Source organism: Mycteria americana, chromosome 7 (genome assembly GCF_035582795.1).
Source record: "Mycteria americana isolate JAX WOST 10 ecotype Jacksonville Zoo and Gardens chromosome 7, USCA_MyAme_1.0, whole genome shotgun sequence".
Classification (NCBI taxonomy): domain Eukaryota; kingdom Metazoa; phylum Chordata; class Aves; order Ciconiiformes; family Ciconiidae; genus Mycteria; species Mycteria americana.
The window spans coordinates 27,986,164-28,006,103 of record NC_134371.1 but is presented as its reverse complement, the minus strand read 5'-3'; the positions used below and the strand labels follow the sequence as shown (position 1 = coordinate 28,006,103).

The 19,940-nt window shown below is 61.7% G+C and overlaps 3 protein-coding genes and 3 non-coding genes across 13 annotated transcripts; 2 read left to right on the top strand and 4 right to left on the bottom strand.

Annotated features, from left to right (window-relative positions):
* Nucleotides 1–239: 239 nt before the first annotated feature.
* On the bottom strand, nt 240–6,312 carry SCLY (selenocysteine lyase). Of its 2 annotated transcripts, none has more exons than XM_075507558.1 (14): nt 6,195–6,312; nt 5,464–5,552; nt 5,277–5,389; nt 5,074–5,174; nt 4,760–4,916; nt 4,278–4,405; nt 4,003–4,167; nt 3,540–3,646; nt 3,160–3,196; nt 2,686–2,769; nt 2,418–2,520; nt 2,160–2,235; nt 1,300–1,490; nt 240–488 (listed from the first exon to the last, which is right to left on the bottom strand). In XM_075507558.1, exons 1-13 carry the CDS (start codon nt 6,300–6,302, stop codon nt 1,331–1,333), a joined length of 1,428 nt encoding a protein of 475 aa, XP_075363673.1. In that variant the 5' UTR covers nt 6,303–6,312; the 3' UTR covers nt 240–488; nt 1,300–1,330. The 2 variants fall into 2 exon arrangements, with proteins under 2 accessions (XP_075363673.1, XP_075363671.1); XM_075507556.1 differs by having other exon boundaries at nt 240–511; nt 1,322–1,490.
* Nucleotides 6,312–11,170, top strand: LOC142412397 (uncharacterized). The gene is made up of 2 exons (XM_075507559.1): nt 6,312–6,451; nt 7,536–11,170. The coding sequence occupies exon 2, from the start codon at nt 7,569–7,571 to the stop codon at nt 8,415–8,417; it is 849 nt and encodes a 282-aa protein (XP_075363674.1). The 5' UTR covers nt 6,312–6,451; nt 7,536–7,568; the 3' UTR covers nt 8,418–11,170.
* Nucleotides 11,171–11,264: 94 nt separating this feature from the next.
* On the top strand, nt 11,265–17,277 carry LOC142412394 (autoimmune regulator-like). Of its 7 annotated transcripts, none has more exons than XM_075507552.1 (12): nt 11,265–11,420; nt 14,374–14,548; nt 14,656–14,808; nt 14,923–14,994; nt 15,101–15,214; nt 15,338–15,462; nt 15,626–15,703; nt 16,023–16,138; nt 16,211–16,420; nt 16,514–16,610; nt 16,887–16,955; nt 17,130–17,277. In XM_075507552.1, exons 1-12 carry the CDS (start codon nt 11,280–11,282, stop codon nt 17,208–17,210), a joined length of 1,431 nt encoding a protein of 476 aa, XP_075363667.1. In that variant the 5' UTR covers nt 11,265–11,279; the 3' UTR covers nt 17,211–17,277. The 7 variants fall into 7 exon arrangements, with proteins under 7 accessions (XP_075363667.1, XP_075363670.1, XP_075363668.1 ...); XM_075507555.1 differs by having other exon boundaries at nt 16,868–16,955; nt 17,130–17,263; XM_075507551.1 differs by lacking the exon at nt 17,130–17,277 and adding an exon at nt 11,600–14,275 and having other exon boundaries at nt 11,298–11,420; nt 16,887–17,111.
* A 361-nt stretch (nt 17,278–17,638) lies between these two features.
* LOC142413286 (5S ribosomal RNA) lies at nt 17,639–17,757 on the bottom strand. Its single transcript, XR_012776748.1, has one exon. It is a non-coding gene; the product is annotated as a 5S ribosomal RNA (ribosomal RNA).
* A 966-nt stretch (nt 17,758–18,723) lies between these two features.
* On the bottom strand, nt 18,724–18,842 carry LOC142413285 (5S ribosomal RNA). Its single transcript, XR_012776747.1, has one exon. It is a non-coding gene; the product is annotated as a 5S ribosomal RNA (ribosomal RNA).
* A 965-nt stretch (nt 18,843–19,807) lies between these two features.
* LOC142413284 (5S ribosomal RNA) lies at nt 19,808–19,926 on the bottom strand. Its single transcript, XR_012776746.1, has one exon. It is a non-coding gene; the product is annotated as a 5S ribosomal RNA (ribosomal RNA).
* Nucleotides 19,927–19,940: the final 14 nt, after the last annotated feature.

The window sequence follows — 19,940 nt, the reverse complement described above, 5'->3', positions numbered from 1 at the left end:
ACAGTATTCCTGGCTGTGCTAATGTATGGCTAGTAAAGAGAAAGACCAGCATCTAAGAATCTGTGTCCACAGGCTCCATGCCAACCAGGACCAGCAGGCACCTCCCCGCTCCAGCAGACTGTGCCTCTGTTCTGGGACACAAGCATTTTCTGAGGGAAAAGACATCGCTCAGATGACCCCAACCCCCCCAGCTTCCCCCATGGAAAACACCATGGAAAGTAGATTTTACTTGGGAAAAAGCCACAGCAGCAGCAGTCCCTTTTATTCCTATGAATATCCAGGGAGACCAGGTTCCCTGACATCAGTCAGAGCAGCCGGCAACGCTCCTAATCCGTGTGACACTTGTGTCCTCCTATGTCAGTGATGAGAGCGACCGCTGGGGTTACGCAGGGAAGACACATTTCCTCGGGTGCTGGCACAGTTACAGCTGCCCTTAAAATTCTGTTTCCTTTAGGAGCATGTGGAGCCAGCAACAGGAGCTCTGCCCTCTGTAGGAAGGACAGGAGGAAGGGTAGCAGGTAATGCAACACAGTGCTGGGAAAGCCATGCCCAACACCTTCCCAGCCAAAAAACCCTTTGGTGGCTTAGGGCCCCTGGCAGGGGCAGGGCAATTCCCAGCCCAGAATCTTGCTGTGCTTCTATCCTCATTTTCCTCTGGGGCAGATGGTCTTTTCTTCTCTGAGTGATAAGGCAGTGGGAAAGCTTCCTTTGTGGAAAGCAACCAGGTCAAAAGGCTCCGTCTATGGCTTCCGCGCCTGTTACGCTCTGGATGGAGTTGAGCTTTGAGACTCCATCATGCCAACACGCGTGCACGCAGCCAGCTGGGTACGTGCTGCCAAGCGAGGAGCACCTGACAGCGAGACTCCCCAAATGCCTGCACCATGCAGTGGGGACGACAGAGTCCTGAGCAAGCTCTTGATGAGCTGCCCCAGCCCCAAAGCGGCAAAGCCCCCTCCTCAGCACAGCTCCCCGCTGCCTCCAGCACCTGCACTAGCTTCTCTGCTCGAGCTGCACGTGCTGCAGAGCCGTGCCAGCCCTGCCGTGATGCCTGTGAGCGCAAGCTGATATACAGCTAAGCAGAACTAAGAGCACATTGCTGCTGAAACAGGTGATCCCACTTCCTCCTCCTGCCACCACCAGCCGCCACCTCCCCAACGTGTGATCCACGATCACCAACTGCAGGCTAGGTCAGTTTGACTTAGGATTGGCACAAAACTAATCTTGCCAAAACCTGAGGCCAAACTGGCACAGGCAGCCAGCACGCCGGGGCCAAGCAGGGCACAATCCCATCCTGAGAACCTGGGTGATGACCGGGGAGCAGTTCCCGGGTCTACAGGGCTTGCTCCTGGTCCAGCTGCGCCACAGCCTGCACGAGGTCCTGCACAACCAGGTCCACATCTGCCCGGGTGGTGTCTCGCCCCACACTCAGCCGCAAGGCGTTCTGTGCCACGTCGTAGGGGATCCCGCAGCTGAGCAGAATTGAGGAGGGCCTGAAACACAGACATGGGGGTGAGCAGGTTTAAAGCAAAGGCTGAGGAAGGACATGCATGACCAGAAAGCTTCACCAAGCCATAAGAGGGAGCACATCTGCACATGCGCTCCAGGCAAACCTGTCTCCTGCACAGCGCCCTGCTTGCTTTCTGAAGGCACCTGCTCCCACTGGGCTTGTCGCCCTATGGTGGATCTGGCTCCTACCCTCCAAGGAAGAACCTCTCCCGTGTCCCCAAGGCTTGGCAGCTCTGCCATGTCTACAGGGCATTGCTCTAGACCAGGCCAAAAGCACCTGCTGTCCCTCCACACCCCCAAAGGAGCCTGCTGGAAACCCAAATTGGGCTTGAGCGGGTGAGCCAGGCACACATGGACATAAGGCAGACTCTCTTCTGGCAGTGCCAGGCATTGAAGACTACTTCCAAGCTCAGCTGGATCACCAAAGCCAGGAGGGACAAAGTCCTTCCAAGCAGCAGTCAAGCATTCCAGCTGTATTTCCTGCAATAACCTCCTTCGCAGCCCTTCAGCCCCTCTGGAAAGCTCTGCACCCTCTTTGCTCCAGGTGACACTGCCCACAGCCACTCATGGTCCCTCTCCCTGTCCTATTTCCCTCCCTTCCACCCACCCTCCTCTGGGAAGACGCCCTGGGCCTGGCAAAACCAGCTGCTTACCGATCCCCCTTCTCAGAGTGGCAGGCAGCCCCAACGCTGGCGAGAAGTATCTTGCAGCGAGACAGCACCCTTCGCCCTGCAGCACACACAAGCACAGGTCTCCAAGCGCCCAGGCTCTCTCTGAGGGCCACTGCCTGCCTCATCTCCCTGCCCAAGCCACTGCCGAGCGCCCACCGGTCTCTAGCCGCAGGGTGCTGTGCGGGGCAGGTGCTTGCCTCTGTGGGCACCATCGCGGGGCAGCGGTGGGGTAAGAGCTACCTTGAAGACCTGGGCCCAGGATGGAAAAGTTAGAGGTGTTGCAGAGTCGCTTTGAGCCCGTAAAGTGGCTGTTGAGGTGGATTCTCTGCTTCCCAAAGGAGTCCTGGAGAAATCAGAGGGCTGTGAACCGCTCTGGGATTGTGAGCAGCTCTGTCCTGATGAGGAGATGGCAGGGCCAGAGGGACACATCCACCCTGGCTCCAGGCCCTGCACTCTGCAGGCTGAGACCCCGGGAGGGGAGAGACAAACAGGAACCAGGTCTACTCACCTCCAGCCTGGCCTCCAGGTAATCCCGAACATCCCGCATATGAGCCTCATAGGCCTCCCAGTTCTTGCTAACTAACTCTGCAGCCTGAGGAGAGAAAACCCAGACAGGCTCCGTCAGCAACTCCCCAACACCTCCCTCTGTGCACGGCCCCCTGGCACGTGAGTCCAGCCCAGGAACAGCCTCTGCAATTGCCAGGTCCTCTGCATCCCCCAACAGCCTCTCGGTGCCCGGCGTCATGTGAGCTGCCTGACCGCCCACTGCCAGGGCTGCAAAGCCTGCAGCAAGTGGTCTGAAGCACCTCCTTTAACTGGCACCAGAAAGCCCCATCTCCTTTCCCAGTAGTTCACCCACCACCCTCCTGCGCTCCCAGTTTGTCACTTCTAATGACCAGGGAGCACAGGTGGCTGTCTCCGTGCTGGCTCCACCAGGCAGCACCCCCAGGGAACTGTTCACCTGTGACCATCACTGACTCACCTGGCCGAGGCCAGCAATCATTGGGGTGTTCTCAGTGCTGGAAGGGAAGAGGGAGCGGTGAGTTATTTCTCCAGACCAGAAACCCAACTCGGGGCACAGACATTCCCTGTGTGGGACCCCTCACCGCTGGCAGGGGGTCCTGGACACCTCTCTGAGGTGGCTGGGAAGGGGGCAGTTCCACCCTCCGGTTCCTCCCATGGCAAAGCCTGTGCACCAGGCTCCCGCAGTTCCCACGCACAGATCCCTCTCCCTGTGCTGGGCTGCACGCCCCAGGGCTGGCAGGTGACACAGCTGCCAGCTCAGCTTGGACTAAGTAGCCACATGTGGTTTGGCCACCAGCCTGAGGCCCAGCTCTCCAGACTACCACCCAGCCACCTTACCCCGGCCGGAAACTCCTCTCCTGTCCGCCTCCGAAGAGCATGGGGTGCAGCGGGGTGGTGGTGCCGGGACTGCGCACATACAGCGCGCCGATCCGCGGGCCATAGAACTGCGGGGAGAAACAGCCACGGTGACCCTGGGAACACTGCTAGGTGTTCCCTTCCTGTACTCCTGCCCAAATCCGAGTGCCCTGCAGTGCTGACCCCTGCCCGTCTCACAGGCACAGACTGCTGCAGAGCTGTCCTCCGCCCTTGGCCTCCTCCTGCTCCCCCTTCCAGATAGGTCCCCCTGACTCGCAGGAGCCTCGTCACTCAGCTGAAGACTGTCTTCAGAGCACCATCCAGCAGGAAAACTTTGGCCACTGACGAGGTATCAAGCTGTGGAGGGCACCCAAAGTCTCCCTGGCACCCCAACAGGGCATCTTAGAGGGCAAACAGCGGCTGGGCCACGTGAACAGGGCCATACCTTGTGTCCCACAATGGTGAGGTAGTCCACCCCCAGCTCCTGCACGTCCACGTGCCCCTTGCCAATCATCTGCGCCGCATCTGTGTGCACCAGGATCCTGGGCAGCCCCTCTGCCACTCTCCGCTGATTGAGAGCATGGACGTGCTGGCTCAGCTCCGCAACAGGCTGGTGGGAGGGAAGAGGGTCTGCGTCCCAGGGACCGTCTGCTCCCCCTTATCAAGCACTTTTTTGTGAGGATGTCCCCACCCCGTCCCACTTGCTGCCCACAGACTCACCATGATGACCCCAGTCTCATTATTGGCCAACATGATGGAAACCAGGCAGGTGGTCGGCCGGATGGCGGCAAGGACGTCGTCCACCTCAGCCCGCCCGCTTCGTGGGGACACAGGCACAAAGGTGGCTTCTGCAAGCCAAGAAACAAGCCCTGAGGTTTACTGGGAAGCCCAACAGCGCCCAGGGCTGCCTGCGCCCCACTGAGCAGGCAGGAGAGCTGTACAGGCAGCTGGTGCACAAGCAGAGAGGATGGCGGCTCTTGGGGCTGGCCTTGGATGCCAAGAGGGTAACGCACCCAGCTTGAGGGAATGGGGGCACTATGTGGGGAGTCAGTGCCCTTTGCGGGGAGAAAGGGGAACGTCACAGAGCAAGTGGGTCCCCGCCCTCCTCCACAAAAATGCCAGCGCAGAAGAGCCCCCCTCACAAACCCCAGTCTGCAGCCAGATGTCCCCGGCCTGTCCCCTGCGGTCCCTCTGCTGCTCACCTGCCAGGCTCTCCTTCACCAGCTGCTCCAGCGGCAGGCGGATGGAGTCGTGCTCCACGCTCGACGTCACGATGTGCGGTGTCCCCCCACTGTCCCCCGGCCCGGCCTGGCTTTCGCAGAAGTGCCTGCGGGCAGTGTGGATCACCATGTTGTTTGCCTGAGCAGAAAGGCAGAGGGGAAAATGAAGGCCCAGAGGGAGCGCAGCGCCCTTCGTCCCCTCCCTCCTCATCGCCACTTGCTTGAGAGGAGGTGGCAGGCAGGGGTGCCCGGGAAGGGGGGTCACTACCCCGCACAGAGATCGCGGCCGCTCTCACCTCCGTGCCCCCCGAGGTAAAGATGATGTCCTCTGGCCGGCCTCCCACCATCCTCGCCAGGCTCTCCCGAGCGCTGCCGACGAACTCCTTCGCCTTCCTGCCTGCGGGACGAGACCCAGCAGCTCCGCCACGGGCCCCCGTGGCCACGGGGCTCGGCCTGGCCGCAGCAGGGAGCCAACACGGCGGCTCCCCCGGGCCCCTACCTGCAGGGTGGGAGCTGCTGGGGTTGCCCCAGGCCTGGCACATGGCGTCCTGCACGGCCCGGGCCGCCTCGGGGGCCAGGGGGGTGGTGGCGTTGTGGTCCAGGTAGACCCCCCTGCGGGGGCAGGTGAGGAGGTGAGGGGGTGCCGGGGGGCGGGGAGGGGGAGACGGGGCAGGGCGGGGTCTCACCCCTCTGACGCGTCGCGCCGCACCTCCGCCGGCTCTGTCCCGGTGCCCATCGCTGCCGTCACCGTCGCCGTCCCACTGCCGCCACCGCCCTGGCACCGTGGGGCACAGAGGTGTGGGCGCCCACGGCGGGGACCTGGCAGCTGCCCTGCCTGCCCCACTGCCACGGCACCACCAATCACATCCCTCCTGCCTGCCCCACTGCCACGGCACCACCAATCACATCCCTCCTGCCTGCCCCACTGCCACGGCACCACCAATCACATCCCTCCTGCCCGCCCACTGCCACTGCACCCACCAATCAGATCCTTCCTGCCTGCCCCACCGCCGTTGTGTCCACCAATGAGCTCCCTCCCTCCTTCCCTCCATCACGGCATTAACCGATCAGCTCCCTCTCCCCTGCCCCACAATAATAGCATCTGCCAATCAGCTCCCTCCTTCCTCCCTTCCCCGCCGCCATGACGCCCCCTCGCTCGCCAATCCGCTCCCCGCCGCCTGGGCAGCGGCCAATCAGCTCCCGTCATCCTCGCGGCCTGCACTGCGCCCGCCCATTGGCCGGGGGACCCGGAGCCTGCGGGGTTCCCATTGGCCCCCGGCAGGCGGCGCCCGCGGCGCAGCCAATCGGCTCTGCGGGGGACCCTCCCCACTCCCCCGCCAGGGGGCGCCGGGGGCGGGCGGGGCCGCCCGCGCGCGGGGTGGGGGGTGTCGGGGCCGGGGCACGGCCGCACGCTCACTCTCACGCGCCGCTCTCCCCTCCCCGCGCGGCCAATCCCGCGGCCCGTGCCGCCGCGCCGGGCGGAAGGGGCAGGCGCCAGGCGGCGCGCACTTCCGGCGCGCACCATCGAGACGCGCGCGGCGGGGCGGCCCTTCCGGGAGAGGGCGGGCGGGAGCCGCCGCGGCGCTGCCCCTCTCCAAGATGGCGGCCGCAACCTCGGCCTGTTCCCCCCGCTCCTTCCTGCGCAGGCTCCGCAGACCCCCCTCCAAGATGGCGGTGAGCCCCGGGGAGGGGAGGGGCCGGGCCGGGCCGGGGGCAGGGCGCGCCAGGCTCCGCCGACCCCCGCCCGGGGCCCGCGGCCCGCGAAGGCCGCAGGCGGGGCGGGCGGGCGGCGCCCGGGGCCCTCCCGGTACCGCGCCGTGACTCAGCGCTGCGGGGGGCCCCGGGCCGCGGGGAGGGGGCAGCCGCCCCGGCCCCGCTCCCCCGGTGGCGGACCCGCAGCCCCCGGCGCGCCCCCGCCTCCGGGAGCCGCCGGCCGAAGGGGGGGGGGCCGAGGCGGCGGGAGGCCCGCGGGCCTGCCCGGGGCCCGCGGCGGGCCCCGTGTCCTCGGCGGGCCCGAGCCTCGTGGTTCCCCGGGCCCCCTCGGCCGGGGCGGCGGCGGGCGAAGGGGCCGAGCCGCGGCGGAAGAGCTGCGGGCTGCGAAGCCGCTCGCCCCGGCTCCCCGCGCCGCCTGCGCGGCCGGGAAAAGTGCCAGTCATGCTGCGGGGCAGGCCGGGCCTAGGCAGGGCCGCGGCGGGCTGCGATGAGTCATCCGCAGCCGAGGCCTCGGTGCTGCGGGCGGTGTCTCGGTCGGGGGGCAGGGAGGGGTGGAGGGCACCGGCAGGGCGAGCCGCTGTTTCGGGGCCGCTCCCGGGGAGGGAGCCAGGCGAGAGGAGCCGCGGGGGAAGCGCGCTCGCCCGCTGCAGGCAGCCCCGTACCGGCGCAGGGGGAGCCGCGCAGCGCTGGGTGCAGCCGGTGTGGAGGCATGCCTGGCTGCGCCCGCCGGCGTTAGCCGGTGCCCTAGGCGGCCTTGATTTGCTGTAATTTACACTATGAAGTCCAAAACCCAATTAAAGACTAATTAGCATAAACAAACACACTGATTTAGGCTTTAAGAACCGCACGGAGAAGCGAGAGAGTCTCGACGTGCAGATGTTTAAATGGGCTGGGCTAGCACAGCAGCCGTCCAACAGCAACGGAGTACGCTGTAAAATCCCAGATCTTATTGGTCTGAGCCTGTTTTCTCCTGTGTTTATTTTTGCTGCAGAAAAAAAAAGCTTCATTTGACGTACTCCTTCCCCCCCCCCCCCTCGTCTTTCAGATTATGTCATAACTACAAGATAAACAAGCAGTGATGGAATCACTGGATACCGAGGTGAGAGCACGGAAGACTCTGGGGACTGTTGAATATGTAGAGTCTTCGGGTTTCACCCAGGGAATACTGCCAACCAAGAAGGATGTGGTTCAGAATATGCTGTATTTATTGCAGCCCAAAAGAGCTGGCCAGGCCCAGCGGTCCAAAGAGGATGCGGCCCAGTTGCTCGCAGAGCACCTGCAAGAGCACTGGTTGGTTTGCAACTTGCACACCATCGCGACGCAAAATATAAAGAAACTTATCCTCAAAATGTACGAGGAGTTTACCAGATTGTATCAGACCAGAAAGCAGAGACAGAACCAGGCTTTTACTGAGCGAGCAGACAAATTCAATGAGAGTTCGGAGAAGCTCTTTGATGTATTTTGCACAGACACGCAGACGAGAAATAAACTGGAGGAATACAGTGGAATAAAAATGACTAGCATCGAGTGGAAGTTTCTTGAAGATCAAAGAAGTGAAAGAAAAATGTACTATGAAGATTTCACAGACAAGCAAGAATTGAAGATGATGGAAAGAAGACAAAAGATACAATGTCTGGAGCACTTCAGAAAACTCGCCAAGGAGGAGAAGGAAGGAAACAAAGCGAAGGAAATGAAATATAAAAGTGACGAGCAATCAGACGAAGGCACGAGTGTGGATGAATCCTACCCTGCAGAGGAGGAGAATGGCGGGGCTCCGGCCTTCTCGCTGCGGGGCAGAAGGAAGCGCCGGTGCACCGCGACTCCTGCAAGCGCCGCCATGCCCCTGGAGTGCCAGCATATACGGATGAGCATCAGGAGAGTTAGGCCTGGGTTCTACGAGACTGTGGAGAAGGTCAAAAACTGCTAGCGCATGCCATGGTTGGCAGGCAGAGCTGCTGGAGTATGAGGTGGCAATGCACACGTTAGGCAAGTTTGAAATCCCACCATCAATTGGAATTGATTGTTGTAGATCCCCAAGCCAGAGCTCAGGAATGTCCTGCCTCCGGGGAAGAACACTGGGACGATGACAACAGCGGCAAGGACTAAAACACATGAATTTGGAAGGATAAATAGTCAGCGGCTAATAATGCGAAGGCTCAAACACAGCAGATGATCTAAGGTTACGTAGCATATAAGCCTCTTCTTCCAAGGTCCTGTCTACATCAGTGGGTTTTTGGAAGTCTCTCACCATTTCTGAGCCAGTGGTGGCCTAACAGTACGAAACGGGACTCGGATTTACTGCAGGGAAATGACTTGGACTTGTTGTTAATAGAAAATTTTTGTGCTGAAAAGCCCTAACTCCTGCCGGTTTTGGTGGGAGTGAAAGGTGCTCAGCCCCTTTCAGCAGAGTTTGGCATTTCTGCAAGGAAGGAAGCTGGTTTTCAGCTTGTATTACCCAGTCCTGGAGAGGCACCCTGCGGTTTTGTGAAGGGATTGCTCTCTTGCTTGAGGAGGGGGAGAGAGAGATCAGGAGACGTTCGAGTGCTTTGGCTGTAAAAGCATTGTTGATTCTGAATGTTTATTCTAGATTCTATTTTAATGATGTTTCCTTGATCAGGATAAACCTTCCCATAATTGGATGAGTTTTAACGTGAAGTCCCTAATCTAGGATCTGAGGCGTGAATCCTAAATTAAGTGGTAATGTTTTAGATTCGGGGGGTGGGGGGGTAAGATAGGACGAAGGATGCAAATTGCATTATTTAGCTTTAAGATGGGAAGAATTTTATGAACTGTTATCCTGCCTTCTTAGGATGTAGGGAAGAAAAAGCCTTCCCAGGTGTGGGTAGCTGTGGTATTTACAGCAAAAGGCACCTGAATCTGGGCTTGCTTTTCCACCCACCAAGGTCCGTGCAGACCAGCAGGGTGGAAACGGTAGTTTTCCACCCAGAATTTTGTTTGAACAAAGTGTAACCCTCTTGCCCACTTACATCCTGAGCAGTGATGAGTCTGTGATTTTTAGATACCCACAGTATGAGGGTATCTGCTGTTTTTAGTTAGAGTTGCTTTACTGGTTTTTGAAGATGAGAGACTTGAACTTTCAGTGAAACCCAGTGCTGGAGATATCTCTGGTGAGATTCCCAAACCTTGCCAGACTACACTGAAAATTAAAAACCCCAAGTCTCTATTTGTCCACAGAAGTTCTCTGGTCAAAAGAGCGCAAACTTGCCTGGTTTTCAGATTTACCTTTCAGTGTGAACGTTGGTTTCCCCACTCCAGTATCTCAGCTTTTCCCCATTTCTTTCCTCTCTGTCCTGCACATCATTTTACTGACGTTAACTCGTGCTGTTTCATTCTTTGGCTTTTGCTCCCTTTAACAATAAATGCATGTACAAATAATTTTGACAGTTCCTTTACTTTTGATGAATCAGTTCTTGGACTGCTTTGAAGTCCTATGCCAAAGGAGGAATGAAACGCAAATTAGCTGCTGGTCCGATTGGGATGCAGCAGAGCTAATGAGCGCAAGAGGCGGCGGCAGCCCCGGCCATGCTGCTCAGGCAGGCTCCGGCGTACCTCCTCTCCGTCCCTCCGCCTGTGGACGGATCCGTCCGGCTCCGAGCGATGCATCGGCTCCCCAGTGACCTTGCTCGTTAGTAATTGCCGGGATCCTTATTCTGTGTCTCTGAGAAGTTCTTCATGGTAAGTTGCTTCAAAATATTTAGTGAACTCAGTGTATTCCGCATCACTTGTAGTGTTGTTACAGGTTTAATAGCATGCACCCACGTTCTGCAACACCCTTCAGCCTCTGCTGCTTGAGAGTTTGCAGCCCTCTCTCTCCTCCTCTCTCTGACGTGCTTCACTGACTTTCCCCGTGCAAATTATGTCACGTTTAAACTATTTGCCTTCCAGCCCTGACGTGCTGGACTTGAGCCTCTCACTGGGCTTTTACACCAGCAGCTCTGTTTCAGCAGGGAATATAGCCAAGCTCGGACCTCGCCGAAGTAGAATTTTTTTAATAACTGCTGTAAAACCCCCTTTGTATTACAAATATAGCTGACAGTATAAATGCTCGTGTGTACAGCAAATCCACCAGGGTTGTCTCGAATACGGAACACAGCTGTATAGTGCTTTATGATTTTCAGGGATTCAGGGAATTTAAGGTTGTCAAATCTGACTTCCTGTATACCACAGGGAATTACATTTCATTCAGAAGCCCCACACTCAGCCTACTAGTTTCAGTTTAACTGACGCGTCTTGCAGAAAGTCAAGCTGAAGACGTCAGAAGTCTGCTGTCTTCCTCAGTTATACACTTAGTGTTATACACTTAGTGTATAACACCTTCGCTGTTTTAAAAAAGAAAAAAAAGCAAAAAAAACCCTCCGACCATCTTCTAGGCTGTGATTCTTTTCATGACATCTTGTACAGGCTGACCAGTGTTTATTGCATTTAAATCATATTTGTTTTTTTAACTGGGTTTGACTGTGGATAGAGCCAAAGCCTGGCTCTGTTTCTGCTGCAACAGGGGGAAAATTTCTAAATGATGTATTCTGATTACTCTTCTTTGGGACCATGGTGCCTTTTTAATCAGGACAGTAAATCTTGTCCCAGGATTCTGTACTTTTGTACGTTAACGGTTGTTGACTTTCCTATTTTGGTGTGTCCCAAATAAATTAATATAACATACCTCTGGGCTTTTGTTTCTTCTTTCTAAAGGGGGAGGAAAGAGGAAACTGAAGCTAAAATAAATCTTCTCTACTCCAGCTCTCCCTCCCAGGCTGTTGCAGGAGCAGCCATGAAGCGTGCAGGTGGACCCACTCTCATCTGGACCACGTGGGGCAGCGGTAGGGAAGCTGCTAGAAATGGGAGTCTAGGATCAGGGCCACACCTGGAGCCCTTTTTTTACCAAAAATGCTGGAGCCTGAAGCAGCCAAAGGTAAGGGGAGAGGGATGAAACTTCTGCGCATGGCGGCAGCGTTTCACTTGGGCTCTCGGTGTGCTTCAGGCACGGGGAGACCAGTATCAGAGACAAGGGGGGAGGGCACCCTGCCTTCCTGGGGCGGTCCTGCAGGTGGGTTCCCCACTTCTGCCTGTTCTCTCCTGACTGTGATTCAGGGACGTGTTGTACAAGATGAGCACGGGGCAGGTGGTGTCCAAGAGACACGCGGGGCGGTGGTTCGCACCACGGGACCTCGGTGTGGAAGGGAAATGGGAAAGGAAGAAAGGCTGGAAACGGTGCGTTTGCTTCAACAGCTTTTCGTGGGAGGAGGGAACCAAGGTGCGTCCCCAGGGCTACAAATGCTGAGTTAGTGATTTAGCTGGGTGTTTGTGGAGAAACATCTTCAGTCTTTGCAGTCAGATTTGAGCTCAAAGTGAGCTCGCCTACCTTGAACCTTTCTGATTTCTGCAAGGGGAGCAATAGAAAAGAGAGGGCATCCCAAAACCTGAGCGTGGCCAGGCTCCTTTGCGCCCCAGCAGCCAGGGAGGGCTCATGCCAGCCCCAGGGAGGGTTTTACACCCCTCTGCAAGCGAAAGCTGACTTTGCACAGCCCTCACAAGTACTTTACAGCTGCCAAGGTCTGCTCTAAGTGAAGTCATGCAGAAATACCCACCTGATCTGCTAGGACGTACATGCCTCTTCACATGGCACCTGGCAGCTGCTGCTCTGCTCTCTGTGTAGCGTCTCAGAAAGCGGAAGGAACACGAAAAAAACAACCCAAAATGCAAATTATTGCACTACTGAGCAGGCTGGATGTGAAAACAATCTGTCCGTGATTCAGAGCACAGAAACAGTCACAAAGCTGGAATTTTAAACAAGTCTGAGGCCAGCACTGTGGGCACACAGCTTGCCACTGTGTTGAGCAGCACTTGCCCACGAAGGAGCTCCCGTAACCACGGGTGGGTGGGCACAGAGAGGGGACTGGCACCGGATACCCTGCAGCAAGCGCTGGAGCCTTGTTCTGGAGGTGCCAGACAGCTTAATGCAGGGTGACAGTGACAAATTGTGCCTCTGCAGGTGGGACACTGGGGAAAACAGTTTTCCTGGGAAGGGTGGAGCAGACGTGTGAAACCGTGTCATGAGTGTGCTTGTGCTCAGCACCTGTGGCCAGGCTGCAGGGGATCTCCAGGAGGGGAGATGAACCTCCCGTTTCACCTGACACCTGTGTTTTGTCCTCTGGGTGGGTGCATCAGGCAGGCAGTGGTGAAGCTGTCCCCACCACGGCAGCGCTGGACACTGAAATCCCAGCATGGGGCGCAGCAACCCAGTGCAGCGCCTGCCCAACCCCCTGGCTCCCGGTGCCTCCACAGGAAAAGTCACCCCAAATCCTGAAAGGAGCTTCAGGGCGAGCGTTTCCATGGGTAAACACAATTTATTAACCAGAAATGTATGAGGGTATTTCCTGCTCTTGTGGAGGGTGTTGTCTTGTTATTCTTCCTGAGTTTCTGGACAGCAGCCACCTCCTCCTGGCACAGCTTTGGAGCCAGCGGATACCGCCCCAGTCTTTTAGGATTTGCTGGTAACTGTTCCTACCTGTATCGCCTTGCAATGGAGCATCCCCTCTTGCACCCCTTTCCCATCCCGCTCAGGTTGGGTTTTGCTGTACGGCGGCATCAGGCACTGCCCTGCAGTGCGGGGACGACTGTGCACAGCCACGGCACCCCTGGCTGCGCCTTCTGGGCAGCAGGGACACATCTCCAGAGGGAGAGAGGCTGCAAGTTAATCCTGGGGAATTCCCAAATGTTCAGGAAGAGGGATGGGAGCTTTGGAGCTTTCTCTTTCCCAACCAGAAAGCCAGAGTATGGAGCAGCCAGACCCCCAGATTTGTATGTCAGATGCTCTCAAGGAGCCTGTTTCCCCTGGCTCCAAGTTTTTTACAGCTGCGTATTTCCAGTGAAATCACTTTATTGCCCAGTTTCCCAGAGCGGCTGATGACAGAGCTGCAGGCAGCGCCTGCCCGGGTAATCCCCAGGCTCACTCGTGGTGCTGCCGTCACTCTGGCAGGCTGGAGGGCAGCAGTGCGATGCTTCAAGCGGGCCGTTTGCTTGTTCAGCATCCATAATTGTACCCAAACGCACGTTTGTGGAGTTGCCTTGGTGTCAGTGCTTTCCTGCCATCCCGCAGAAGGTGGTTTGCAGGTAGCCAGGGCACATATTCCCGTTTTCCCCCACTGTCAGGATGTTACTTCCCACGTGCTCCCGCGGCCGAGTTTCTGGATGAGAGAAGCAAGAGCTGTGGAAAGTCCAGAAATTTTGGGGCAACGCCTGGCTGACTGTGGGGATGAGAGAGGCGGGGGCCCCTGCGCCAGCACTCTGGCTGACCCCCTCTCCCCGGCCACCCTGGGGTGGTCACTGCGGGGTTGGGTGTCCTTCACCGGCAGCAGCAGCTAACGTCACACCAGCTGTTGGTGCCCCGGGCTGGGGAGCAGCCCGACCCCCAGCCGGGGCTGGGGACGCAGTGATACTGCGGGGGCAAGCCCAGCCACGCCGCAGGGACAGCCGGCGGCGGGAGGGGTGATCTCAGGTTACGCGGCCTCCTACAGAAATGAGTGGGGCCGCAGGATCCTGACGAGGTTACCGCTGTCGGCGGCCGGGGATTATTAAAGGGGAGCGTCGGGGCGGGCTGCTCGGCCCCGGCAGCGTCCCTGCAGCATGGCGGGACCGGGGGGCGAGGGGGACCTGCGGCATCTGCTGAAGCTGCACCGCACCGAGATCGCCATGGCAGTGGATGATGTCTTCCCGCTGCTGCACGGCCTGGCCGACCACGACATCGTCCCCGAGCACGTCTTCAAGGTGAGGCTGCGGGGTGGGAGAGAACGTCCGTGCCACGGGGACTGGGGCCGTCTGGCGGCACCAGGGCGTGTGCTGATGGGCCACGGTGGCATCGGCAGGAGACGCTGAGCCGGACGGAGCGGGAGGGCTCCCACCGCGCTTTCCACGCGCTGCTCACCTGGCTGCTGGGCCGTGACGCCGCCGCCGTCCGCGACTTCTGGGCCGTCCTCTTCAAGGACTACAACCTGGAGCGCTACACCCGGCTCCGGCCCCTCCGCGGCGCCTTCCCCAGAGGTAGGAGGGGGATGGACGGGGGGCACCGGCACCTCTGGGGGCTGCCGGCAGGCAGAAGTGACGCCCAGGGCCGGCTGTGGCTGTCCCTCTCCCTGTCCCCTTTGCAGAGGTGGAGCTGGGGCGGCAGCGCCGTGGCAGGCGCCTGTCCCCCAGCCCCACGGCGCCGGCCCCGCACAGACCCCAAGGCAAGAGGAAAGCCCCTGAGGAGCGGGACGGGGCCCGAGCGGCACAGCCCTCCCCGCGGCGCGCCGCTAGCCCCGGTACGTGGGACGAGATGAGACCCGGAGTGGGATGGAGATGGGGTGGGGCGCTGGAGGGTCCCCGAGGCACAGCGGGGTGCTGTGCCCCCCATGCCCACCCTCACAACCCCACAGGGCCCCTGGCGAAGGCGAGGACCGTGAAGAAGCCGGAGGGCGCGGATGCCCCCCGCACCCCTCGTGCCAGCGGTGAGTGTCGAACCCCCTGGGGCAGGGTCTGCCTGTGCACCCTGTCTGCCTGCAGCTGAGGGCGGGGGGGGCTGCCTGCCCCGCTGAGCTGCCCCCCTGCCTGCAGCCCTCCAGGCGGTGGCTACCTCGGTGCAGAGAGCGGTGGCCGTGGCGGGCAGCGAGGTACCCATCACCCGCGGGGCCGTCGAGGGCATCCTCATCAAACACGTGCTGGAGCCGGGTAGGTGCAGCCCAGCCCGGCCGCCTTCCTGCCGAGTTGAGCCCCCAAGTTCAGAAGCCACCCCCGGGCAGGGGGATGGCAGGGAGGGGGCCGCACCAGCTCTTCTCTTGGCCTCTCTTGCAGGCAGCTCCAAGATGGGCAGCAAAGCCAGGGATGAGCCGTACGCCCCGGCCACCTGTGAGGAGCCTGGGGCCAGGAGCAGAAGCCGCAGCCTGAAGCCCCCCACCCGGCCCAAGGCATCCCAAAGTGTACAGACCCCACCACCACCCGCTTTCACCCGCCCTTTGCAGCTGCCTGAGGCTGCAGCAGGGGTTCTCCCTGCCTGGCAGCACGGCCATGGCCTGGGGGCGTCCCCCGGCACCGGGCTGTCCCAGCAGCTCCCCCAAAACCCCTCTCCTGTCTCACCCACAGAGCGGGGAGCCCCGACTGCACCCCCAGGGCCAGCTGCCGGCACCCACCGTGCACAGCCAGGACTTTGTGCCCCACCAGGTGAGCCCCAGCATGTCAGCGCCCCGAGAGTCACCTGGTACCCCGTCAGGGTATCCCCAGCACGTCCCTTTGGCCTGGCCGAGCACAGGCAACCCAGGGGTCACTGGGCTACAACCCCGCAGGAACAGGCAATCCCCGCCATGCAAGGGGTTGATGTGTTTGGTGCAGGGTGGTGTGACGTGGGGGTAGGGGGCGAGGGGGCGGTGGACGATGGGGTCCCCCGCCAGCACGAGCCCTGCCACGTCCGCGGGGGGAGGCTGTCTGCCGGTGCCCCCGGGGTGGTGGTGGCAGTGACCCCCTGCCCGCTTCCCTGGGCCAGGAGAACGAGGACGAGTGCGCGGTGTGCGGCGACGGTGGCGAGCTCATCTGCTGCGACGGCTGCCCCAGGGCCTTCCACCTCACGTGCCTGGTGCCCCCGCTGCCCTGTGTCCCCAGGTGAGCCCCAGGGTGCCGTGGGGACCCCGGTGCCCCCCAGCTGTCCCTCACCTCCCCATTCCGGCTGTGCAGCGGGACATGGCGGTGTGGCTCCTGCGTGGCGAGCGCAGCCGAGCCGGGCCGGCTGCGGGAGGCGAACGTGGCTGCAGAGCAACCCCCCGAGATCTCAGGGGAGGAGGCGTGCGGTGCCCGGCGGAGCGGAGGTGACGGGAGTGTCTGCGGCCGCTGCTTCACCCGGATCCCTGCGCCCCGACACTGCCTTGCGCCTGGTGGCAACCCCGGGTGAGCCCCCCGCCGCCCCCCACATCCCAGCCTTAAACCCTCCTCTGGCGGGGGGCCTGCCCCGATGGGCTGTGTCACCCCTGCCGGTTGTAGGGGGCTGCTGCTCTGCACGTCCTGCGCGGGCGCCCCGGACACAGGCAGCCTGGAGAGCACGGCGGCGGCTGGCGACCAACCGCTACAGGCAGCGAAGGTGGGTACAACCAGCGCCCGGCCCTGGCGGAGGGCAACGGGCTGGGTGAGGCGGCAGTGCTGGGCACGAAGGGTGTGAGAGGCCGAGAAGCGATGGCTCGGGCTGGGTGAGGGACGGGCTGACTGTAGCTGGAGGTGAGGTAGTGAGGCCGTGCTGGAGGGGCCGTGAGCTCAGCCTGCACCAGGTGAGGGATTGAACCTGGCCACCAGCCCCGAGCCGAAGCGGTGCGGGCAGAGGGCAGGCAGGAAGGCTGGCAGGACACGTCTCCTCCCGCAGGCGGAGGACGTCTCCCCAGGCAGCGACCCCACGCTGAGCAGGGACGAGCTTGACGCGCTCCTGGGTGAGGTATGGCACTCAAGGAGATACCAACAGGCAGAGTCCAGCCACAGGGGACCACGTCTCCAATGTGACCCACAGGGTGACGTCGGGCTGTGGATGGGGCAGGGAGATCTGGGACAGGCCGAGGCGGGGAGGGAGTGGGGTGGACAGGGAGAGTGACCCCCTGGGGCTGTCCCGCAGGGCACCTGGGATGGGATCCTGCAGTGGGCGGTCCAGAGCATGGCACGGCCCCTCGCAGACAGCCACGGGCTCTTTGGCTAGTGCGTGCGGCCACGGCGGCATCGCCCCACGGCACAGGCGGAAGAAGAAGACGCAGGGGGCAGCTGTGCGATGGGAACTGCACAGGCAGCTCTGCGCCCCGAAAAAGAAGCACCATCATTAAACACAACAAACCCCAGCAGGTACAAAATGCAGAGAGACACCTGAAAAAAGTGCGTTACTGTCACTGACTCTTGAAAAACCGTGCACGCAAGATGAATAAGCACAAATATCACATACAAAAAAAAAAAAGGAAGGTTAATTATCAGTGAAATAAAAAATTTAAAGCAAGTGGGGGGGCAATCTACCGCACACACTATACTGACAAGAACAACACAAAATCACAGCAGAACGCAGCACCTCAGCACAACCCCAACAACAAAAAAGACACAGGAACAAACACAGCCCACTGTTCCACAGCCATAAGCAAAAGCCTACAGCACCCGGTATTCCCAGGCGGTCTCCCATCCAAGTACTAACCGGGCCCGACCCTGCTTAGCTTCCGAGATCAGACGAGATCGGGCGTTCTCAGGGTGGTATGGCCGTAGGCACCCCCTCCCCCGACAACAGCCCTCTCGCCTCCCCGACGCCACGCTCCCCACCCACGCTACAGCCCCCCAAACACCCACCCCACGCCCGACGCACGACCCACAACAACGCCCAGCGCACCGCCGGCACCCACAACACCACCCGCGCCTACCCCCCCCGACACCGCACCCGCTGCCCCGACGACACCCAACGACCACCACCACCCACGACGACACCCGCGCGCGCCCCCACAAAACAACAGCCCCGCTGCCCCGACGACAGCCCTCTCACGCAAAGGCCACCACCACACAGCCCCGCGCTACGCACACCCCCGCCCGCGGACCGCGGCGCCCGGCACCCCGAATCGCGCCCGCCACGCCACCGCCAGCCACAGCGACACCCGCACCTTCCCCCGCAAACACCGGCCCCCCCGCCCCGCCAACGGCCCTCTCGCCCAACGCCCGCCGCGCTCCCACCCCGCGCCGCAGGCCCACCCACCCACGGCCCGGGGCGCCCCGCCGCCCCGCTACGTGACCCACAGCGCCGCCGTGACCCACAGCCACACCCCCACCTGGCCCCCCAAACACCACACCCCCGGACCCACCAACAGCCCTTCTCGCCCAACCCCAACAACGCTCCCAGCCCGCCCCACGGCCCCACCGCCCCACGGGCCACGACGCCAGCCCAGACGACGGACGCCTGCCCCCCCCTCCACCGCCCGCAGCGACACACGCACGTGCCCCCCCCACCCCCCAAACACCCCGCCCCCTGCCCCGACAACAGCCCTCGCGCCCAACCGCCGCCCTCCTCCCACCCCGCCCCACCGACCCTCCGACCCACGGGCCGGGGCCACGCGCGAGCCCCACCTACCCCTGCCCCACCGCAACCACCCGCAGCAACACACGCAGGGGGCCCCACACGCTCCTCCCCTCCCCAACACCCCAACACCAAAACGGGGGCTGCCCCCGCGCCCCTGACCCCCGGCAAAAGCCTACAGCACCCGGTATTCCCAGGCGGTCTCCCATCCAAGTACTAACCGGGCCCGACCCTGCTTAGCTTCCGAGATCAGACGAGATCGGGCGTTCTCAGGGTGGTATGGCCGTAGGCGCCCCCTCCCCCGACAACAGCCCTCTCGCCTCCCCGACGCCACGCTCCCCACCCACGCTACAGCCCCCCAAACACCCACCCCACGCCCGACGCACGACCCACAACAACGCCCAGCGCACCGCCGGCACCCACAACACCACCCGCGCCTACCCCCCCCGACACCGCACCCGCTGCTCCGACGACACCCAACAACCACCACCACCCACGACGACACCCGCGCGCGCCCCCACAAAACAACAGCCCCGCTGCCCCGACGACAGCCCTCTCGCGCAAAGGCCACCACCACACAGCCCCGCGCTACGCACACCCCCGCCCGCGGACCGCGGCGCCCGCCACCCCGAATCGCGCCCGCCACGCCACCGCCAGCCACAGCGACACCCGCACCTTCCCCCGCAAACACCGGCCCCCCCGCCCCGCCAACGGCCCTCTCGCCCAACGCCCGCCGCGCTCCCACCCCGCGCCGCAGGCCCACCCACCCACGGCCCGGGGCGCCCCGCCGCCCCGCTACGTGACCCACAGCGCCGCCGTGACCCACAGCCACACCCCCACCTGGCCCCCCAAACACCACACCCCCGGACCCACCAACAGCCCTTCTCGCCCAACCCCAACAACGCTCCCAGCCCGCCCCACGGCCCCACCGCCCCACGGGCCACGACGCCAGCCCAGACGACGGACGCCTGCCCCCCCCTCCACCGCCCGCAGCGACACACGCACGTGCCCCCCCCACCCCCCAAACACCCCGCCCCTGCCCCGACAACAGCCCTCGCGCCCAACCGCCGCCCTCCTCCCACCCCGCCCCACCGACCCTCCGACCCACGGGCCGGGGCCACGCGCGAGCCCCACCTACCCCTGCCCCACCGCAACCACCCGCAGCAACACACGCAGGGGGCCCCACACGCTCCTCCCCTCCCCAACACCCCAACACCAAAACGGGGGCTGCCCCCGCGCCCCTGACCCCCGGCAAAAGCCTACAGCACCCGGTATTCCCAGGCGGTCTCCCATCCAAGTACTAACCGGGCCCGACCCTGCTTAGCTTCCGAGATCAGACGAGATCGGGCGTTCTCAGGGTGGTATGGCCGTAGGCACCCCCTCCCCCGA